General features: G+C 46.8%; 1 protein-coding gene across 4 annotated transcripts in view; it reads right to left on the bottom strand.

Annotated features, from left to right (window-relative positions):
• Positions 1-1,300: 1,300 nt before the first annotated feature.
• Positions 1,301-23,532, bottom strand: part of PDLIM1 (PDZ and LIM domain 1) — a 64,646-nt gene continuing 42,414 nt past the window's right edge. Inside the window, exons 4-8 of one of the 4 annotated variants that reach the window (XM_067538510.1) lie at positions 14,011-14,081; positions 11,554-11,859; positions 7,772-7,920; positions 4,958-5,075; positions 1,301-1,838 (exon numbers count right to left, since the gene is read on the bottom strand). In XM_067538510.1, coding sequence (XP_067394611.1) covers positions 1,652-1,838; positions 4,958-5,075; positions 7,772-7,920; positions 11,554-11,859; positions 14,011-14,081 — 831 coding nt within the window. In that variant the 3' untranslated portion in view covers positions 1,301-1,651. Of the gene's footprint in view, positions 1,839-4,957; positions 5,076-7,771; positions 7,921-11,553; positions 11,860-14,010; positions 14,082-14,338; positions 14,536-23,532 lie in introns of all 4 variants that reach the window. The other 3 variants (XM_067538534.1, XM_067538525.1, XM_067538518.1) reach the window with 3 other exon arrangements.

Raw genomic sequence — 23,532 nt, 5'->3', positions numbered from 1 at the left:
TCCCCAGCTATTCCTTTCACCTGTTGAGATGTGGGGTCCCCCACCGAGTCGGTATGGCCTGGCATCAGTCGCCCTCCTGGCGTTGTCAGCTGCGAGGCCACTGAGACCAAATTCCCTCCAGGGCAGGGGAAGGGTGGCATGAATGCATGCACTGCAGTGGCACACCCATGCCTAGTCTCGTGGGCTGTCACTCATAAGCAGCATGTTTCATGGGGAGCCAGAACCAAAGCCCAGTACCTGAGCACCCATGAAATTAAAGGGAGTTTGAATCTGGAGGCAAACTGGAATTCAGTCTCCCAAGAGGAACCGTTCCCTGTAGCTAAGCTGGAAAACCAGTCCATCCTCTCCACTCAGATGTGGCCAGCTGCTGCTTGATCACATAGTACTAGAGACCCCTGGTTTACAGGATGCATCAGCTGTTTCTCTCTGCAATGCACTGACCTGTATGGTGCAGAGACCCTGAGTGACTGGCTCGTAGGTGTTTCAATGACTCTGGCCTTAGGACACTGTGCTGGGAAGTCAAGGGGGCACGGCCCAGGGGAGCACCAGGTTGCCAATCTGCCAAGGAACCGACTGAGTGCTGGCTGTGATCACCTGTCCCTCTGCCACATTAGCCAGAAAAGCAGCAAGTTACTACTTGCTACCAGTGACTAGCCTAGATCAGCACCAGAGCAAAGGGAGGCCGGAAGAGTGTTTTGACTCAGGGTGGTAACTCCCTGCCCGTGGTGCTCCTGCCCAGTGCAGTTATGCACTGTTCCTTATTCAGTGCCCACCAGAATATCACAAGGCAGCCTCAACACAAACTCTTCCTCTGGCTTATTCATCGACTTGGAAGATTAGACTTTTACCGGTAAATGTTGGTAAACATCAATTTCACTGTACACACAAAAAACCACTCAACATTTCCATTGATAGAAATTCACAGCTAGGCAACGTAAGGAAAAACGCTGATGGAAACCTCTTAGGGTTTGATTTAAGGATGTAGATTTTGTATATTTTGACGTGATGTTGACAATTTGTGTTTAATGGTTATAAAGATTTCATGTTCTGAATTTAAATGCCTACTGTCTCTAAATACTTATTGTCTGACATGTCTCATAATTTCTCAGAACTGTGAAAATTTGAATAAAAATTTTTTTAAATTCTCTAAAATAGTCAAAATTACTCACCAAAATTACAAAAAGCTATACACTGAATTGTGCCAAGCCCACGTATTTAGAATGAGAAGTGGTTTTTCGGGGTAGGGGTGGAAGGAGACTAACATACACAGAACCGGAAGAAGTGCAGACAACGGTTTGCCTCAGATTCATCACATTTATTGAACATGAACAGAAGGAAAATCAACAGAGACACAAAGCTGTGCTTCAGCTTTGGCTTCTGATTTTCATCTGCAATCAGCAGTGAAGGGAGAAAGATTGAACAGAAAAAAGGGATTCAAACTGATTTGTCAGAGCGGTTTTTAAAAATGCACGTGTTGAACCATTAGTGGCCCCTAAGGTTAACAGATGGAGGGGTAACGTGGCAGCAAAATAAAAGCCATGCCGAGAATTCCTGATTGCAGGGCAGGTTGGGGGGAGGGAGGGGAAGAGAGGAGGGCTGCTTTATGGAAACCAGTAGTGTAGGGAGAACAATACAGAGCTGATGGTGTCATTCACTCTGGAAAGACGGTGACGACCTCATAGCCCTCGGGTGGGGTCACCCGCTCCCGAGCATGCTTCTCACAATAGATGCGATCTTCCACAAAGAAGTGTCCTTTCTGCTTGAGGTTCGTCCCGCAGTCGGTGCACACGTAGCACTCTGGATGGCGCTGCTTGTCACGCAGCTTCACAAACACACCCCTGCGGGAAACAACAGAGGCACTCAGCTCTGGGGCTCCTGCAATCCCCCATGCTTACACATCACAGGGACAGCTCCAGGCAGCACAGCCATCCCCTACAGTGGGAAGGAAACAGCTGTTTTGCAGCAGCAACCTGCTGGTGAGAATATCATCCCCCGCCATCTATGGGGAGAGTGGCTTTAGCGAGGCAGAATGTTGTTATCCTAACTGGACACAGGCTAATGGCCAGGAGACACAAAACTCTCTCCCCACACACACAGTGCAGGGCCATGCAGAGTTAGAGTGACTATGGGCAAGTTCTTCAGCTGGTGTAACCCCCGATTTCTGTGGTGCATGGAGATTGGCCCTGTAACTGGCTAGCGCTATACACAAACGTTTTTAGAACTGGCCTGCCCACTCTTCCAAGCACAAGCAGAGAAGCGTTGCAAGGAACGTCCCCTCTCACGTTCTCTGGTGGTTGAGTTTGGCAAAGTCGTTCGCTTTCGCTTGGCACTGCCGCTGATCCCCGCACCCCCCGTGCAATCTGTCTGGAGATGCCCATGTTTCTATGACTGCTCCGTAGCTTGTGCTTGAACAGCCTCTTCTCACATAGGCCCAGGAGATCCAATACCTCCAGTCTGCTCTAGGCAGGAGTGTGTCTAGGGAGTGGAGCCGGCTGGGCGGTGGCACACGACAAGGGACAGCTTCTAGGTGTGCTCACCAAGCTGGGCAACCAGGAAAAGGCATTTCAAAACCACATCGGAGGGGGGTTAAAGTGGGGAGTGGCTTCTGGTCTCCGAGACCCTGGGCAGGGGAGATTACAATTGTGACAGGAGCAGTCACTGTCACAGGGAATGGGGCATTGTGGGACAGCAGCTGGAGGACTGGTAGGATTGACACAGGTCACACTGAGTCGCTCTTAGGAGGTCGACCATGGCTCAATGCCATTCAGGGTGGTGGCAGCAGAACAGGGCACAGAGTGTAGACATGTACAAATAGGTTGGCGCAAGGTGACTTACATCAGCCGAGCAGGCCTCAGTCTTACAGAGGAGCTGGCAAACAGGCGTGTGCAACACTAATGACGGACCACGAACAATGGATTCCGATGGCTCAAAACCAAGTAAAATTAGCCAAAATCTAAATCCAGCACAACCAGTTTGGTTCTGCAGCCCTTTGCCCAAAGGGCAATCCTTTTACTGGCAACATGAAAGCCAGATGTTTGTGGGAGGAGCAAAAGGTGCCTGGCTGAATGTTCCAATGCAGCAGACAACCACTAATTCCTGCGCTGCAGCTGGGGAGTCAAATGGTCCCATTCTACATGGGCCCACCCCGCAGGGAAACTTGACGCAAATACTATTTGCAACTAGCCAAAACCAAAAAGGAGGAAAGAAAACTACAGAGCAGCTTGTTAGCTACCAGAGGCAGCCCCCCTAACAATTCACTCTCTTCAATTCATTATTTATAGTACAGAGCTTTCAAGCCCTACCCAATGGTTAGAGTAACTGCAGGGTTTCATGTTTTAATGCCAATTCTTATTTGGTACGACACATCCCTGGCAAAAGAACACCCTGATGTGACCCTGTTCTAGGCCCGTCAGTACTCCAGCTATACCAGGCTCTGTGATTCTGGCATGGAGGATGGGAAAGTCTAATCTCTTTGTACATATGGTCTGCAGTGGGAAGGGTTTAAACATAACCCTCCAAAGTAAAATATAGTCAAAGATCAGGCTTGAACTCCCAGCTTAGAAGGGAATTCTGCAGAGGGCGTTTTATGGCAATTATAAAGAAACCAGTGCTGAAAGCTGAAAGGAGGGGAGAAGGTCTCATAGTTAAGGTACTGTCCTGCTGGTTTGGGAAGTCAAGAAATCTGGTTCCCATTCCTGGCTGTGCCACACACCCTGTGTTATATATTATTTGCATTGCTATAGCTCCTAGAGGCCTCAGCTGAGATCAGGACCTCATCACATTAAATGCTGCACATACCCAAGGTGAGAGACGGTCCCTGCCTCAAAGAGCTTATGATTTCAATAGATAAGACAGACAAGGTTTGGGAGGGGACATAGAGGCATGAGAAGAAGTGATATGCCACTTGTCCAAGGACACACAGTAGAGCTGGGAAGAGCCCAGATCTCCAAACACCCAGTCCAGTGCTCTACCCACGAAGCCATGCTGCCTCTCTTCCTAGGTCATCTTGGGCAAGCCACTTACCTGCATTGCCCAGCAGAGGAGATGAGCCATGGAGACGTTAGCCATGGACCAGGCACTGAAGGAAGAGGCCACTCTGTTTTCTGTGTGTTGCTGCGCAGGGCAGCGGCCATCAAGCGTGGCAGCTGAGATGCACAATGTTACAGGGAGTCCCCGCACGTCTCTGTCCCCTAGTGACTTTGGTTGTGCTCGGTCAGTCTGGACCACACCCTCCACCTACTCTGAGAAATCCAGGCTGGGCTCTGTGTCTGGGGCAAGGCAGCGCCTGCCTCAGGAGAGGGGTCGTAGGATTCACTGGCAGCATGTGTGACACGTTCTGAAGGCCCGAGTGCCACGGGCCTGATTTCCAGAAGGCCGAGCGCCCGCAGAATGGAAAAGGAGCGTGAGGCGTTTGTCAGCCCTAGGCAGCAGACCCTAGACACAAGCAACACTCTCGGGGTAAGTCTAGACTGCATGCTTCTTTCGGCATTGCCCCACAGCACGCTATAAACCACACTGTAAGTGGTGAGGCACAGCTTAGGTGAGACGACTGCAGGGCACGAGTACATACCCTACATGGCTCTGCTCCCCCAAGCAGGGCTCCCTATCTATGCTGCTATTTTAGCAGAGTAGTGTCCTGTGGCATCCCCACAGCTGGAGCCTTTCCGCAACGCTCCAGGGAGACAGCGGGGAAAGACTCCACCAGTTCCCTCCCGCTGGAGCCTTCTCCTGCCCCAGGGAAAAACTAGCCCTGCCAGAGCTTTGCTTGTCCCAGTGAAAGGCTCCCTTAAGCTTCTCACTGCTTTCTCCCCCTACCAGGGCCTTTCACTGCCACGTGTAGCCACGTACCGCAGTGCAGATGCAGCAGCCTTTTCACCATGGCATGAAGCTACCAGACCCCTATGCCTATGTGTGGTGCAGACATAGCCTATAGTGATTGGGACAAGTCAATACTTACACAATACCAGATCCACACTTATCACAAACGGGCAACTTCTGGGCATTGCCGACAGATGAAGCAACTTTTGCCATTGGCGCTTTCACACTTCTAAATCCAGAAGGTTTGTTGGGATCCCCTGGGGATAGGAACAGAGCACTTCAGATTATGGGCTGCACAAACTACAAGAGGAATATTTAAATTCAGACTGGATGCTTTTCTAGAGGAGATGCTCTAGTTCAATACTGCTGCTGGACTTGAAGCAAGAATTAATGCAGGGAAACCCTCTGGCCTGTGTTATGGTCAGATCGGAGGATCACAATGGCACCTTCTGACCTTGGACTCACAGGATAGTTCATTTGAAATGTACATAACCACCACAGCGACTTTTAAATAGGAACAGCTTAAAAAGTCCCAATGTTACTAGCCTTATGGTAATGAACGTAGACTATGGAAGAGCTTAAAAAACAATGTGGCAAGAAAGATCGGCTGCAGATCCCCTCAATTTACAAACAGAGGTACATGTACTATAGAACAGGATAGGACAGAGCAGCTTTGTTACATCACAGGCAGGACAGGATGGGGGTTGGGGAAACGCCCTGGTACCTCTCCGGAGTACGCTACTCAAACCCAGCATTATCCAAGAAACGCCACAGTGCCCAACAAGGTCAGAAACAAAGTTGCTGCCGTCCAGCCTACGTGGCACCAAGGAGAGAGCAGAGGAGGAAGCGAAGCCTGGGCTAAGATGCAGCTGCCAGCTACAGCTCCTGTTATCACAGTAGAGCACAGAGACAAGCCGAGTGTGACCAGCCACATGCTCTGCGGCTGCCTGTCGGGCCCATGACTCGACTTTCCAAAGCTGGCTCTTGGCTAGGCTGCTAATACAGCCGGGCCTACGTCAAGGACACCTGCCCCGTTGTTCCTACATCGCTCCAGTCACCCTGCAGGACAGACTGTACCCGGGCAAAGCAGGGTTTGCACCCGTGCAGTTAATGTCAGAATGTTACAGGCAAGTCCCACTTGACACTAGTTCAACTCATCTACGTTAGCAGTTTGCACCAAGGTAGGTGCACTGCTGCAGCCAGGCAGGTGCAAAGCTCCTGAACTCTGAGTCGCCTTCAGGATCCAGCACCACTTCAGAGTCACTGGATGTGTAACTATTGCTGCTCCCCCTAGGGTCTAGCACAGGGGGGACAGTATTATTTCATTTGTTGTTACTAACATCCAACTTCCAAGATAAAGACCAAAAGATACTGACCCAGATCCTCAGATGGTGTAAATCAGTCCAATCACCGAAGCCAGCAGAGTCTTCGCTGACTCCACTAGCTGGAGGAGGAGATCTGGCTCAGTCTTGGAGCCTTTGTCAGCTGGCCTGTGCCTCTGTTTATCACTGTAAATGCTATCTGAATCAGTATCACCAAACATCTGGGCTGGAATGCCAGAGCTGTCTGAGCTGTGCTGAAGGGGAAGCAAGTTAAGCAACAAACCTTTTTTCAGGGCTGCATAACTTTCTAGGTCCTGCTCAATGTCACAGATTATCAGCCCCAAATGAAAGCAAGCAATAGCCTAGTTTGGCCCTCTATCAGGCAGGCCAATCGCAGTGCTAGAGGTTTCCGGTAACGTTGCAAACCCGTAAGTAAAATAAGAAGCCTTCTTGGTCTCTTATTTTCTTCAGTGCTTTTGAGAAAAAGGCAGAGACTTTCTCGGTGGTTGACAAAGAAAATGAGAGTTCCATACAGGTTGATTCATTCCCACATACGTGCAGAACTCCCCTCAGTAGCTGTAAATTACAAACAGGCAACAGAAAGCAGAGACAATACATGATTTTATTTTGGATTAAACTGAAAGCATTTCAAGAATCTAATTTGCCTCTCGCTATTCAGGCTGTTTGTTTGCTCTTTGCAAATCACTCAGCTTGGACAATGGAATTTGTCAGACCTGTTTCACTTCCAGACTCATACCAGAGCACCGTGCTATTACACATGGATTTAAACACGCCTCGCCCCAGTGCTGTGAATTCAACCAAAGAAAGGCTTGATTGGCAACAGAGAGCCATTCATCAAACACGGTTCTTTTCCTATCTAGCCTTGTTTGTTAAAGAAAGGAGTTAAAAAACAAAGGAACTTAAGATCTGGAGCTCAATTAAATACAACACAGTTCCCTTAGATCAAAGGGGTGTAGTTGTGCATTGCAAAGTCCAGATGTTCCAGTGGTGCTAAAAAGTGCACCTTCAACTGCTCATCCTTACCCAGAACTTTCCTGGATTTTAACTGCAGCTGATTTTTCCCCTTTCCTTGCACAGAGGATGGAAATGGCTTGCTTTAGCGCTCACATGTGGAACACTGTCGTGAATCTAAAAATTCTTTACCCAGTGAATCTTAATTGAAAAGTGAAGCCTGATATTTAGAAAGTGTGGGGGAGTTTCTAAAACTTTCTTTTTTAAAAGGATTTCTCCTTGATTTTTTAACATTTTAGGATTTGTTTTTAAAATGCTCATGCAATAAGAGTTTTAAACCAGGGCACATGTATGGAAAGAGTACCCCAGCGCATAGAAGTTAATGAAAAAATTGTCTATAGGTTTCTGTGAAAACTATCTACAAAGGCCACTTTGAACAATTTTCAGCAGGTGGCAAAGAGCATGGGCACCGGGTATATAAGGCCAGGGAAGTCTTCCCTGACAGCCAGGTGTGGCCCCACCCATGCTCCGCCCCCTCCTGCTGCATCACAAGGGCTTGGCAGACGCGGATGGTTTGCTTTTAAACAAAATGTAAACTATAGGTCAGATCATAGTAAAGGGAATCTGACAGACACATTGAGAACACAATAACTGCTTACCTTCAGATTCTAAAATTTCTTGTAACACCAGGAATGAAGCAGATTGCCTGGGCGGTTCCTTTGAGTCTTGATTCTCCTGTAGCATCTTGTAAACCTCAGACTCCTTGTCTATGACAGTGTTACCTGAGGGCTGGCTATGTTGCTCTAAACTGGGGAGAATTTAAAAAACAAACAAACTTGATAAATGATCTATAATTAAAACAAACCACTGCCACGATCTGTAAATACTACAGTCTGAGAACAAACATCCACATATGCAAACAGAGCATAAAACAGTGGAGATGGAGGTTATGTTTGCACAAGTAAAGTGCAATCCTAGTGAAATGAACACCACAGTCTTCTGCAACACTCCATTTTTAGAGGATTTTCATTGTTTTAAACCCTCTCCCTTTCCACCTCCTTCTCAAGTACAAGTTGCAATTCAATGTACGAAATAAAACAAGGTACTTTCTATGAAATAACAGTTCTGCTGAAATTAACCATCTATTGGGCCATAGAGAATTAATTGCGCTGCTCTTGGAGCAGGCCCAGCTCCTTTGCCTTTGTTCTAGCACAGCTAGAGAGTGTTTCATTCAGGCAATGGGGATATCAACACCCATGGCGGCTCCGGGGTTTCATCATGAAAACTGAGTGTCAACTTCCAATACAGAGGGGTGACTGCTGGTTCCTGGTAAAAGGGCCTGGACAGGGCTCTAGGACGAGCATCACGCCCTGCAATGCAGAGGGACCAATGCTGCAATTCAGCAAAGAACTTAAATCTGTGCTTAATTTGAACAGGGAACTGGTATTCCATACCTAATATCACATAGGCATGTCCCCCACAATCAATATTGCTTAACTTCTATTAATAACTAGAGTCACTGAAGTGCAGACCACTTCAGCAATTTGCCTAAAATCTCAGAGCAGATCAGGGGCAGAATCAGGATCAACCCGCAGACTGACCCCCAAATTGCTGCTCTAAGTGCTGGTCCTCATTGCCTCCCTGGATATCGTTGTTGCCTTCTGAGGTGTATGAGTGATTAGCACTCTCAGTTGAATGGTTTGGGGTTTGAAGTGTAAATGTAGCACCTCAGAATATAACCCATCTCTCTGCCGGAGCTCAGATGGATGCATTTGTGCAAGGTGAAGCATCCTAAATGACTGCAGCTGGAAACATTACCCGGGGTTGGATTAGGGGCAAATGTCTTCTTTAAAAAACAGGACACTGAGGAATGAGTCTCATCTGACTATGAGGTTAAATAATATGCAATGGGATGTACATGGTTTGCAGGGGTTAGCCTACAAGAACACCAGTCTTGCATACTGGAAGTGCAGGCACTTGTACGCAAGCACCCTGACAGACTAATTTGTAGAAAGAAATCTTTTGGATGATGAAGCAACTGCATATTTTCCATGTCAATGTGTAATTAAGTCATCTGTGGGTTAGACTGCACAAGAAACACTCCAGCGCTGGAGGTAAATTGATTGCAAATATTATGATGCATTTTTCATGAAAATCTCGAAATGTTCCCATCTATGGTAAAATATTCTGGAGTGAAAGCAGTGCACTCTTTTGAGCTATACACACATACATTCAAGCTTCTAGAATATGAATCTCAATGACCTGAAACTGAGCAGAAACAGGATCAAGTTCTGATGTCTATTACATAGGAAATTCTCTGGATTATCCTAAATTAATCCGTCCCCCATTACACTTATATAGCCTGGCATTCTCCCATCTTTTCTACCCTCAAAATAATGGGTTGACACCTACCATTAGTCTTTCAACCACGATCCTAAGGATATTTAATCAATTTACATTGAAAAGCAAATGCTAAAAATTGTCATATGGAGCATTATAAACAAACAGACACAAAACATTTCAAACACACACATATTGTGACAAGTGCATAATGTACAGGTCAGACCTTCCAGGTTTTTACCATTCAGTGATACATTGCAGTATTAGGTCAATTTATTTTTTTAAGTATAGACAAGGCCTGAGTTTTGCAAATAACCAAGAAACCAACCTGCCACAGTAATAAAGCCCACAAGGAGACAGCCTTGCTAAGTATATTTTGGGAAGCGTAATTTTGCTTTTAACAACTGATATTATTTTGCTGTAGTACATTTTGTAAAGGTAACTAAGGTCTTCGAGACTGTGTGGCAGGGCATTCTAACGCTACAGGCGCTGAACTTTCACTCAGACGAGGGCTGAGACCCAGCTGGATTCTTTTGTCAGCATTATCAGCGTCAGGATTAGCAAAGAGAACCAGTGATGCTTTACTGTTCCTGAGTTAAAGCATATCAGTTGTAACAGTGACCTACCAGGAGCAAGTGTTTCAGTAATTATACTGTATGGTAATAAATCCGTAGCTGCCTGGGATTTCCTGGCTGCTATCCTGCAAAACTTGGCCACGTGGATCTTTGCAGTGACTGCTGGGTGAAAACTCAAATCCTCCTGCTCCAAAAGCATATGGTCCTTAACTTGAGCTAAAAGAATCATTACTGGTATAGAACCTATGACAACATAGCTCTGCAGTTCTAATTTTGTCCAGCAGAGGGGAACAAGACTAGCCAGTTCATAGCACTGTAAACTGAAATAGACACTAACTACTGTAACATTCCAAGGAGTAGTGCTACAGTGGATTTCCTATCCAGCTCATGGCAAAGGATTTGGCCTCTCAGCTACCCTACAAAAGATGCTTGAAGTGGTTTAAGCTCTGCCTTGCTCTGCCCACTTTGATTTTAATGCCACCATTTGAAAACCAAACCTGCTGAATGTCATCAAGCAACTGGAGTGTCTGCCCTCGAGCCAGCCACAAACATCATGGCACCTGCGATTTCAGATAATTCAGTACAGACACTGAGCTGCTGTGCTAGTGCTGGTTAGCATTGGAGAATCACAGCACTAAACTGCCTGCCATCAATACAGGCTAATACAATACAGAAATATCTATATTGTGTTTCATCTATCGATTTCAAAGTGCTTTATAAAAGGAGGTAAGCATCATTACCCCATCTTACAAAAGGAGAAACTGAGGAACATGGCGGTGAGGTGACTTGTTGAAGGTCACCCAGCAATCCAATGGCAGAGCTGGGAATGGAACCCAGGTCTCCAAAGCACCAGTCCAGTGCTCTACCTACTAGGCCACCCTACCTCCAAACCAGTAGGTGTTACCTGCCTAGGAAGTGACCACGGGGGAGGAGGAGCCTGTTCTTGCCAGAAATTATACTAACTCAGGCTACATAGCCTGATCCTTCAACACACACATCCACCCCACCCAGTAATATGTGAAATGAAAGCACCAACTCACTTCACATAGGACACTTACCAGCTAGACAGATGGCAGTGCCTTCCAGTCACTAATGAATCAGGGATTAGGGGATGAAAGGTGCTTTAAATTCATAAGAAATAGCGACTCTGAGGTACCTTTTCCCCACTGATCCGCCCACTGAACAAGTCAAGTCAGCACATCATCATTTGTCAAATCATCAAATCTTGTACATTTCACCATTTTCCGTGTGTGCGCGTAAAGCAGCAGAGGACAGTGGCAGACTGATTTGGTGCATTTCAGTGCTTCGCAGCATTGAGCACAGCAAAGAAATGCAATGCAGAGAAAGCTTCTGTGATGAGAACATCATGCACCAAGTTTTTGTTCAGAAAGGTGATACATAAACCTTTGACTGTTGGCGACAGGCTGACACAGTGAGCAATGGACAAGCAACAAGTCATTTGTGGAAATGAAGAGGTGGATGCACATGTGCGCTGAGCAAACCACGTATGCAGCAGGCAAGGTTACCTGGGGAAAGACGGGCTAACAGAAGAGATCTGCCCTTGCAAAGTATCCAGGATGTTTCTCTGGGAATAGAGCTGCAAGGGGGAATTAAATTGCACGTGTACCACTTTGAGTCCCGGCACCTCCACTTCCACGGGGCTGTTGGGGCAGATCTGAGCAGCTTGCTTTAGCTGTCCGGGTCCCACTTTCAGTTGGCTGGGGATGGAGGAGGTGCTGTGCCTCCTTTGCAAAGTAGGCAAGGAGGTGTGCGGCTGCAGAGGGTTATAGACCGATGCGAAAGGCGCCTGGAACGCAGGAGACGAGAAACGGCTAGAGGCAGGAAAGGGAGGTTGGGGGGGTTTTGTTTGGTTTTTTTAAGGTTGCAAAGTTGAGAGGAAAACACAGATGGGGAGAGAAAGAAAGGAAGGAAGAAATTAATGGAGGACTAAACCAAATTCCCAAGCCATTCTGAAATGAGAACCTCAAACCAGGCGTTCCTTTCACTAGAAGGATCCACCATATACAGGTCAGCTCTACGGTCAGTCTCTTGGCCGGTGCGGATATTGCAGCTGAGCAGTAAGGATGCATCTGCACTGCAGTCAGGAGGAGTGACTGAGCGCAGGGAGGCATGCCTGAGCTCGCTTTAAGCGAGTTAGATGGCAGCTAGCTCGGGCAATTACCACACCTCCCAGCTGCAATGCTGACACCCACTCAGGGCACAGTAGAGAAGGAGGAGCTAGATGCTAAGTCCAGCACCTGGTACCATCAGGCCATGCTTGGTTAAAGATTTGAAAACAAAAGCTGGCGGTTGTCGTTTCCCTAGCCAGACTGTGCATTGCTGGAGAGGAAACATGCTGGGCTGGAAGATTTCAATTAATTTCCTCTGGAATAACACCAGCACCTGGACCACCGCAATCTGGCCTCTCGTGTTCAGGAAAAAAAAATGCTCTCAATGGGTGCTAGGTACGCTATGAGTATGTGATGCTAGAGGAACACGGGGCCAGCCCCACTGGAATCACTGGAAAACAAGCCAGCGGAGCTCAAGTCACTGGTAAGTGGTTTTGGGATAGGTAAAGACCCCATGAAAGCATGAAACCCTTGCTGGTAATTCAGTTTGGAGTGGACACCTGCTTGGTAAACAAAATCTACCCGGCTTTAGGCTCTTACCGGCTGCACGCCCATTACCCCTGCCCGGGCGAGTGACAGCACCCTGTGCCTTACCCCAGAGGTGAGTGGAAGGAAAACCACTCCGTGGGGGTGGGAAAGAGAAGACATTGAAGGCATCGCCCTAACTGAGAGGGACCATGAGGAATTTCTGACCTGAACTTTGACCTAATTAGCAAAAGGAAGATAAAACATCTTAAGATCCCCCTTTGCTAAGCACGGCTCCCATCTGGAGGGAATTGCAGGCTGGAGCTCATGGCGGCAGCAGTTTCTGACAACAGGACTTGGCCAAACAGTTTAATCTGTCAGACAAGAGAACAAAACCCCAAGTTTTTGCCTTGACTGGGGCCAGCGGGGAGAGAGCCAGGGCAAATCTAACAGTGCATCAGCAAGATGTGACACAACCGCTGTCCATGAAGGTGGCCCACGTGTGCACATCACATTTGATGCTTTAGTGTGCAAGCATAAACCTTTATGGAGCCAAGTTTTCAGACTGGTGTTAAACAGGTCTCAATTTCTGCAGTTACAAACAACTGTGACCACAATGGAAGTTCCCTAAACCTCTCCCTTCTGACTGCCCCTGCAAGCCAGTGATTTAGAGGACTATCACCTAAAGCACAGGCATAAAACTGCACCTTTCAGAGGCCGGTGTTTTCAGATTGGGATTGTCTCTGTTCTGTGTTTGTGCATCACCTAGCACCATGGTATCCTGGTCCATGATTAGTGCTGCTAAGCGCTATGGTGATACAAACAACAATAATTCAGATTAGGTATTATCATTACCCCCATTTTAGAGATGTGGAAACTGGGACAACAGGAGGTTAAATTACATGCTCAGGGTCCCAGAGAAAGGCAGTGTCAGATCCAGGAACAGAGCCAGGCAGGTTCCTGGCTCCCAGTCCTATTCTTACATCATCAGACACACAAGTTCGTTTCCAGCACTTCAGACTAGAAGTGTGTTCGGTTTTTTTGGTGAAGTGTGAACTCTTTGAAAAGGGCCAGATGCAAACACAAACTCACCCATTTGAGTGTTGTGCCAAAATAGGGTACGTTTTCAGACTAGCAATTTCAGTTGCATAACCGGCTGAGCAGAAGAGAAACAACTGCCAAGAGCTCTTTGCAATTCTTTAAAATCCAAACAAAGGGAAAGTTTAATTAAATTTCCAGGCCTTGACACAGTGTCTCTGGAAGGTTTCAAAGCTTTCTCTGAAAGGAGGCAGCTCTTTCCCTGCATCATACTGTACCCTTCCCACATTACTTGTAAAGCCAGGAGAAAACACTAATCGTACGAAGGGCTGATAAGAAAGCATTGGGCACCTGTTCCGATCTGAGGGTGATTTTAAGGGCTGGTATGTCATGCTGAACGCACGCTGAAACTGCGCTGGTCTCTGGCAAACAAAAACACACAATCGTTAATTTCATCTTTGCACCAGGCAGAACATCCCCTGCCCCCCAGGAGCCACGTCCCCTGGACCCTGTCCCATCTCCCTCCTGCTAGCCGCACGCCTTCCACAAGCCTGAAAGAGAATTGTTCCAGGTTAAAGAATCGATACACTTGCAATGAGTTATGACAAAGCTCACTTCATGGCAACAGACACATCCTGCCAAGGAGGGCGCAGGGAGAGAGACGTGGGGAACTACTTACGGCTTGCTGGGGTCCTGGGCCCCGCTGGCTGACTTAGACTCCACTGCACTGTTGAAGATCTGGATGTTTTCTGAGGAATACAGGCCTGCTGGGCTGTTGTACTGGGCAGTGATCACTTTGGGGGCAGTGCTGGAAGCAGTGGCAGCAGTGAATGGCATAGCACTCCGGTTGTGTGCGCTTCCTATGTGCCTTATTTCCTGCATGCAAGGGAGCAAAGGCAAAGTCAGAAGCATCTGACGTGCAGGTGGGAAACGACAGGGCAGCCTGATGAACATGCAATGCCAAGGACAGCTCTGCAGAAGCAGAGACGCACTCTCCTGATATCCACCCAGCCGCAACACCACAATGCGACAGAGCTCTCCGCAGACCGAGGTTCTTCACACTATGGGCATTCCTCTCCTCAGCGGTTTGCTCTGCTTGACAATGAAAGAGTCCATGAAACAGACACTGAAATTGTCATTAGGCTTCAGTGATGACAGCTCACTGCAAAGGCGGCCTGGGGCACACCTCACAAGAGCTATTGTCTCAGCTGTCTGCAGCTCACCCTGGAACCACTGGAGCAGGGTTGGTAAGATTTGTCATGTGGCTGGGCTTCCATTCAGATCCAGTGCAGGCCAACATTTCCAAATGTGATCAGTGGATTTGGGGGAGTGGGAGGGGGGGGGGGGCGTTCCAATCTCATGTACCTTAGAGAGGCCTGGTTTTCAGAGGATGGGTGCTGAGCACTCTATGAAAGTCAGGCCTCGTTAAGGTATCTCAAGCTGGGCACTGAAAAACTGAGGCATTCAAAAAATGACTAGCCACTTTTGAAACTATCACCTCATATTCTCTGACATAAAGAGGAGAAATGGATATTCATTAAAAATTCTTGCACATGGTTCCTGAGGAACACATTCCCAGAGGTTAGTTATCAAGACAGAGGCAAGTGTATCCCACTTAATTCAGTCAATCTTCCAATCAATTTGATCAAAAACTCCAGAATCAAAAGCCCCTCGTATTTATTTAATCAAAATAAAGTTTTGGGGTTTTCTTAAATATTCCACTGTCGTCTTGCCTTTAGATTCCTCCAAAGCACTTCGGGGTGGGTAAGTATTAATCTACAGGCACAGCAACGAGGAGCAGAGAGTTAAGAGACTGGACAAGAAAGGGAGAAATTCTGAAGAAGGGACATGCTCAAGGAAGATTCTTCTGAATAAGAGACGGCTACAGCTAAACATGGTATTGTTCAGACATTGCTCTTGACACAAGCACTGTTAAGTGCTATGCATGCAGGGATTAGATTCCTGCAGGGCACGGGAATATTAAGATGAGCTGCTTGTTGCGGTCAGGGCTTATCCAAATGACTACTCAGTTCGCAGTACACTGGGGTGTAAATCTACCCCACACTTGCCTGCTGAGCTCTAAAGGTTTGGTCTATGCTTAAAGCTTCTAACAACGAGAGTCCTGTAGCACTTTAAAGACTAACAAATTTAATTTCTGCAGGCATAAGCTTTCGAGGGCTGTAACCCACTGTGTCAGATATAAGGAATAGAAATCATATAGGAGGTCTATATATACGTATCCAAGGGTAAGTAATAACAATGGCTCTCTCATTACGAGAAGTAATTGTCACTGTTCACACATTCTCACCTTCTAATCAATGGTTGTGAATAGGCCTCAACTACTCTAACTGAACGGACTTTGCTTTTATCTACCTTCCCCATTGTTGTTCCTTACCCTTGGATGTGTATATATAGACCTCCTATGTGATTTCTATTCCTTACATCTGACGAAGTGGGTTACAGCCCACAAAAGCTTATGCCTGCAGAAATTAAATTTGTTAGTCTTTAAAGTGCTATAGGACTCTCGTTGTTTTTGCTGTATACAAACTAACACGGCTACCCCTCTAGAACTTAAAAGTTCTGTCCACATAGCTGTCGGTCAGGGGTGTGAAAAACCTGACTAAACAAGCTACTCCATCAAAACCCCAGCGTAGACAGCTGTGTCAAAAGAAACCGGCTTCTATCAATGTCATTCAGGGAGATGATGTTCCTATACTTGAAAGAAAACTCTTCCGGTTGGCGCAGGCTGAGTCTACACTAGCGGGCTATGCTGACACAGGTTACATTTGCACTGCAGAGCCTACATGTCTACATGGATCCTGCTGCACACTGACAATCCCTAGTGCCCTTTGGCCTGCCCGTTTCAAAGCAGAGCGGATCAAAGCGCACTAAGGAACGGCTAATGTGGAACAGCAGGACCCACAAAGACAGACAGTGCATGGCAGTTAGTGCACTGCACTGGGTTAGACCAGTCCTCAGAGGGATAGCATCAGGCTTGAGCAAAATATGTAGGAGGCACAGTGAGAGTTCGCTACAGCTGGGAGAAAAGTGGGACAAAAGTGTCACAGAAACTCTTTTTCCCCATTGAAATTGCAATGAAAGATGCAGTGGAAATGGTGAAATTTTGACATTTTTCAACCAGCTCTAGATCTTTTGAATTTGTGATGGCCCCTGTCATATCGATACGGGTCTCAGGTCCTAGTGACGCTCTCTTAAACAGAGGCCTCAGCATCAGCTTACCTCCCTGGGTCTACACCCCCAACCCCAGTTAACACAACATCCCTTTCTTACATCTCCCAAACCTACCGCCAGGCTCTCTGCGGTTCTATTTGATTATCACAGAACAAACCACACAGTGCAAAAGGACAAAATTCCCCACAATGTTTTCATGTTTTGTAACATGTTGAGATTGCCTTTGCCTGCTGGCTGCTGTCCCCAGACTGACGGAATAGATCCAGTCAGAAACGCTCCCATTCCTGAGTTGCAAGTAATTAGGAACCAATGAGGTAGCTAAAGCCAGTCATGCGTGGCTAGACAGAGGCGCTTTCACATGTCATCTCCAATTGGAGTACTGGGAGTAGCTTTCCCGCACACTGACAGAAGACCCACCGCTAGAATAAGATGTTAACGTCCCCCTTACCCAGCAGGGTTCAAGCTTTGTGTTCAATCGTATGCCAGGCACAATGATGACACCACTCTCCTGCCCATAAAGACAGTCTTTCCCAAGGCCAAGACTGTGGATGGTAGCAAGAAATAATAGTGACCACTCGGTCAATTACCCACGGGAAGAATGAATAATCTTACCCCAGCAACGAACTGGCCCAATGCAATTATTAGAACCCCCATTAAGAGGATGCAAGTAGAAAACTGTTTGACACGTGTACCATACGTTGCTTAGTGAAAACCAGAGACTCATGTATAGATCATACGTCAAAGAAGGCTACATTGTTAGTTCAAGATTTAGGTTCTGTCAGATTCTGCAACAGCAAGAGAGATGTTTACATTTTTAGCCAAAGTTATGAAAAGGGATGTTTTGGGGTTTTGTTCTTAATAGGTTTGCATTTTGTTTTGTTTTTCAATATAACCATTCATTCCTCTGCACTGTGGATAACCCAAATACTGCAGCATGGAACTAGTGGACCAGACCCTCAAAGTGAAGACAAACATGCTGTGAACAAAAAGTGAAACCAACAAATCTGTTTCTTTTCTTGTCCGAGCAGAGAGAGGAGCAAAAAAGAAAATGGCATAAGAGGTGGTCGCAGTAATCTAGGCAAGAAATGACCATGATGCAAGACCAAACCTTTAAAAGTTGAGGCAGAGAAGGCAGATATATACAGGAAGAGTGGCAGGGCAGGACTTCATGCAGAAGGCAGGTGAGGGACTCCAGGATGAGATTGGGAGCTGCAGAGAACAGGGCAGTTGTTTGTAGGGAAATTAGTTTGCATAGTTTGACACAGTGGCTGGACAGGACACACCAAACTACACAGATGGAAAGGCCAGGGGGATGGAGAAATACCTGAGACATCAGCACAGAGGTGGTCAGTAGTTGATGAGATAACCATGGAAACTATATAGAAGGAGGAAAGCAGAGAAACTGAGTGCAGCAGGAGGGGTCCTAGTAATTTTGCCAGCCAGGGTGGGAAATATTTTCAGTACCACTGTCACTCCCAGTCGTGATGGGGGGAGAGGAGGGAAGCCGAGTGGCACAGCAGTTCAGCATGGCCTGGAAGTTGGCACTCAGACACCCATGCTGCTTGGCTGTCCCGAGAACCAGCCCTGGAAGACAGAACTGTAAGGGTTGCCAAGAGAAAGAGAGGACTAGGAGCCACCAAGAGGACAAGGTAAGAGTGGTAGGAGAGGGACTAGTTGGCACTGAAAGCCAGAGAGAGGAGAAGCAGAGAAGTGCTATTACCCCATTGTTACAGATGGGGGAAACTGAGGCACACAGAGATTAAGTGACCTTCCCAGGGTTACACAGGAAATCTGTGGCATAGCAGGGAATTGAACCTGTCTCCTCCAAGTCCTAGACTGCTATCCTAACGATTGGGCCATCCCCCCAGGAGTTGCATAGGGAGGTGTGATTGCAGTACATCAGGGAGAGAGTTGGAATAATCAAAATTCAACAGTACTGCTTGCTTTTCTTAGCCAGGCTTTCTGTCCCACTGTCCTGCCTTGGCTTTTTCTTTTGAACTGGAGCTGTAGAAGTAGAACAAGCGCTTTCATGTAGCAAACCTGAGACATAGGATATTGCTACCTCATGTGTCCTGGCAAAGGTGTTGCTAACTCTTGCAATATTTGGCATTTTTCTTCCAACTCCTGTAGTCATGTGATTACATGAGAATCTGAGCTTTCATTTTAAAAAAGGAAGTTTCAGAGCTAAGTTTGAAAAGGTGACTCCTAAAGGCTAAAACACCAGGAGATGAATAAAAAGAACCCAACATATTTTACTTTTTAATCATCTCATGATTTTGTGGGGCGGGAGAGCTGGCTCATGATTTCTGAACGTTTGGGGGTTTGCAATACTTGAGGTATTGTTACTGACTTTACAAGAGGGAAGGTGGGGAAGACAGCACTAAAGAACTGGATTTTGGGCATCATGTGTTTAAATAGCAGTTCATTACACCAAGGAAAAGCAGCTGGCCAAATATAAGGAAATGGTCCATTTGAGGAAAGAAGCTTCCCCAGCATGTTAGTTTCTCCTTGCCTACATTTCCCATCTTAACAGCAACTTCTGTTAATGAGAAATATGACTAATATCAGCTCTCTCCTGGGACACTGGCAGCTGTACTACCTGGAGGCAGAGCCTGCAGCTCTGCTTCACCCATCCCGTGTGTGACTGCAATGGCTCGCTTTCCCAGCTACCAGCCATGCCTGCACAGGTCTGGCAGCCCAAAGGAATCAGTGGTTTGGGGAGTGTGGAGGTATCTTTTTTGGGCAGGTTTGGTTTGGAAGATGACTAAATAGCAAGCACTGAAGACTCACAATGGGATTTTCAGAAGTATCTAAGGGCTTGTCTACACAGGAAAGTTTTCCCAGTTACACCAGTATAATCATACGGGTATAGGTAAACCGGTACAAATCCTGAGTGGACATTCTTATTCCAGGATAAGAGTGGCTTTTTTTCCAGTTTAGGACTGGTCTTCAGCAGGAGTTACTCTGGAATAGCAATTGTGCTTTAAATTCACACCCTATCTTAATCCAAATTCATTTTCAAGATTAAACTAGCCCTTAGTTTAAACCCTTACCCTAAGGTAAGAGTGTCCCCAGGAGGAGTTATACCAGTACAACTAAAGCAGTGTAAATTCACTCCCTACCTTATACCGGGATAAATTAGCACATGGAGACAAGCCTTCAGTGGCTTGGGAACACAAGTTCCACTGACTGTCCATGGAAGCTGCATCATCACTTAGGTGCTCCTGAAAAACCTCCCTTGATGAGCAGAAAAATAAAGGCCAAGCTCATTCCAGTGGAGGCCTGGACTGAGAGCCTGGTCTGGAAGCCCAGCAAGCTGGCATCGCCTCCTGGAAGGTGGCAGGCACAAACTGCTGCTGGTCAAGCAACTGAGAATCAAGTAGCTGAGTTTTTGCTGTCCTGAGGGAGCTGTCCTGAGAGAAACAAGCCCTACGCGATGTTCTGTAAGGGGAAGGGTGCATGGAAGAAAGGAGAGAAACTGGTTTACATGCTTATGAGAACGCAGGAGTGACCGCACACTCTGTGGGCAGGCAGTGTAGGCAAGGTGTCATGCAAATACGCCCCCCTGCCCCAGGACAATCCAAGCACATAGCTATACCAATCCTTTTCAGTCCTCACCGCCAGCTAGGCCCCTGCAACATCCCACCCCTCCATGCAGCTCGGTTAATGCTCCACCCCAGCCTAGACCGATAGCCCCCCCCCGCTACACCGGTCCTGCCCCCAGCCTCACAAGTGCCCAAAGGAAAGACACAATAATATACAATTGGACGCTCCCTCCTCTAGAGAGCCAGAACTTCACCCCAATCCAGCTCCAAATCTACAGGCCTCTGCCACTCGAGGACAAGGAGAAAGTTCATAGCTGCTAATGGTCATAGCAGGGCCCTTCCCATCCCTGTGAGACAGCACCCTCCACAGGGGTTCTGGGGCACAGGTAAAATAAAGGGACTGAGGAACAGGATTCCCCCCCACCCATGTTTCCAGGTGAAGTCTAACTGACAGACCCTGCCAAAAGCTGTACTAGGAGGGCAAGGGCCCTTGCTAATGCTCCTCCTTCAGCAGCCCATCAAAGAGACGCTGCAGTCTCCTGCCCTGCTCATGGGGGGGTGGGGGGGTGGAGAGGGGGAGAGGCTCTTTTAAAAGAAAGCTCAATACTACAGGACATGTGATCAGATCAGGAGAGGTGGTGTGCAGGAGCTTCTGCACGTTGCACAGTTCTGGGAAATGCTTCATGTTCTTACCCTAAAATGCCACATTTCAAAGGCTTGAAAATATTTGTGGGACTATATGAGACCCTCAGTGTTTATTTTAAAAAGTAAGTTTCCAGCCTCCGCAGTTGTGGAGAAAAGTTTGAAAATTTGATCCCTCTTTCCCCACAAAGGCACAAGCCCAGAGAGCAAGGAGGACACCGGATTTTTAATCTCCTGATATTTTTAAACCAATCTCATGATTTCTGAGCATCAGGGGTTGGCTATACTGGATACTGCAGCTAGACATCTGCTCCAGCAGAGAAAAGATGAGCATTTCGTGGTGTCAACTGTTTATTTGTTCTAGACTAGAGATGGGTCCAAGTCCAAATCTCAGCTCCAGTGAACTCCAGGTTTATTGGGAGGAGTTGTTCAGGTCTGGAGACAAACTCCTCCTCACTCCCGGGCCAGCACTCATCCACACACAGCACTAGCCTCAGCCCAACACTTTCAGAGCGCAGTTCACAAAGTATGTTTAAGCCAAAGATTTAGGCAACTTCAAAAACAACATTATTGCAGCTAACTCTCTCATTGATCCCCGGTGTGGAGATCAGTCTGTAGGAGCCACAATCTCTCTCGGAGATACAAGAGATGTGTCAGGGCTAGTGGGGATTATAGCGTCTTCACATTATTTAACCTTATTAATCTTTTCCAATCCTTCCAAAAGCTTGCCTAGTGTTTTGAAAGCATTAGCAGAGCAGAAATTTGGAAGGTTTTTATTTTGGTGGGAGGAGGAAAAGAGATAAAACTCTCTGGCCAGCTTCCCACATCCTCTCTCTCTCTCTCTGACTTTCCTAAAGCATTCCAGAGCCATGGAGTAATGCTGCGTAAACAAAGAAAAACAGTAGGTCACCAAAAGCCAACAAAAGTTCAGTCATCTCCAACTGCAGAGGGTGACATTATAGATCTATTGCTTCACACACATTTCTAGCGCACCCAGGCCTTGTTAAGGTCAAATCAACAACACACCCAGTTTCTATATTGTGTGACTTCTAGGTCTCCATGGAGACAGATATACAAAATGGAAACAATTACATCACCTCATAGGATGTGACCAGTGCTGTCTATGAAAGTTGATCTATGTGGTTGGCTGTTTCAGACATCACCTGAATGTTGTGATTCACCCTCAGAACTACCCAGAATGTTTCTGCAGGTTATTTCTTATTTAAGACAAAGCAAAAATCACAGTTCCATTGTGAAGTTCACACAATTTTTGGTTAAAGGAGTAAGTCAATTAACCTGAAATCTGGACCTTCCATTTTGATATTTTGGGGGAGGTTCTAATATTTCTGCAAAAGCAGGAAGATTTGGTCCTTTGGGGAACAGAGTCAGGCCATCTGGAAACTACTGCAGCTCAGAACACTCTTGAAGCTGCTCTGACAACCCATTTTATCAGGGTCTCCTTGTGCCAGGCACGTCACTTAACATAATAACAGACTGACCTTGCTCTAAAGAGCTTATGTGCTAAATAAGCAAGATAGACAATAGGTGGGGGAAAGGAAGTATTATCCCCCCCACATTTTATAGATTGGGAAACTGAGGCACAAAGTGACTACATGATTTGTGCAAGGTCATCCAGGGAATTTAACCCAGATCTCCCCAATGCCAGCTCAGTACCTTAACCAGTAACTTATCCTTCCTCTCTTACTGGGATCACTTTTTAACAGGGAAATTAAGGCAGATGGTTCTGGTGGTTTAATCCTTTCCATGGGAGGAAAAAAAAAGGACAAGTGGAAACAGATGCTGAATGTGACATACCCTTAAGATTTGGGTAAAAAGCACAAGTGAAATAATTGAGCAAATAAACCATTTACAGAATCACAGAAGATTAGGGTTTGAAGGGAACTCAGGAGGTAGCTAATCCAACCCCCTGCTCAAAGCAGGACCAACCTCCACGAAACCATCCCAGCCAGGGCTGTGTCAAGCCGGGTCCTAAAAACTAAGGATGGAGATTCCACCCCCTCCCTAGGTAACCCATTCCAGTGCTTCACCACCCTTCTAGTGAACATTTTTTCCCCCCTAATATCCAACCTAGACCTCCCCCACTGCAACTTGAGACCATTGTTCCTACTTCTGTCATCTGCCACCACTGAGAACAGCCTAGCTCCATGCTCTTTGGAACCCCCCTTCAGGTAGTTGAAGGCTGCTATCAAATCCCATCTCACCCTTTTCTTCTGCAGACTAAATCCCACTTCCCTCAGATTCTCCTCACAAGTCATGTACTGCATTTTCGTTGTCCTCTGTTGGACTCTCTCCCATTTGTCCACATCCTTCCTGTAATGGAGGGCCCCAAACTGGACACAATACTCCAGATGTGGCCTCACCAGTGCCGAATAGAGGGGAAGAATTACTTCTCTCGATCTGCCGGCAATGCTTCTACTAACGCAACCCAATATGTCATTAGTTTTCTTGGCAACTAGGGCACACTACTGACACT

This window comes from Emydura macquarii, unplaced genomic scaffold (assembly GCF_026122565.2).
Source record: "Emydura macquarii macquarii isolate MOO-44397 ecotype Brisbane River unplaced genomic scaffold, CSIRO-AGI_Emac_v2 contig_67, whole genome shotgun sequence".
Classification (NCBI taxonomy): Eukaryota; Metazoa; Chordata; order Testudines; family Chelidae; genus Emydura; species Emydura macquarii.
The sequence above is the reverse complement of the archived record's forward strand: the minus strand, read 5'-3'. Positions and strand labels throughout refer to the sequence as shown.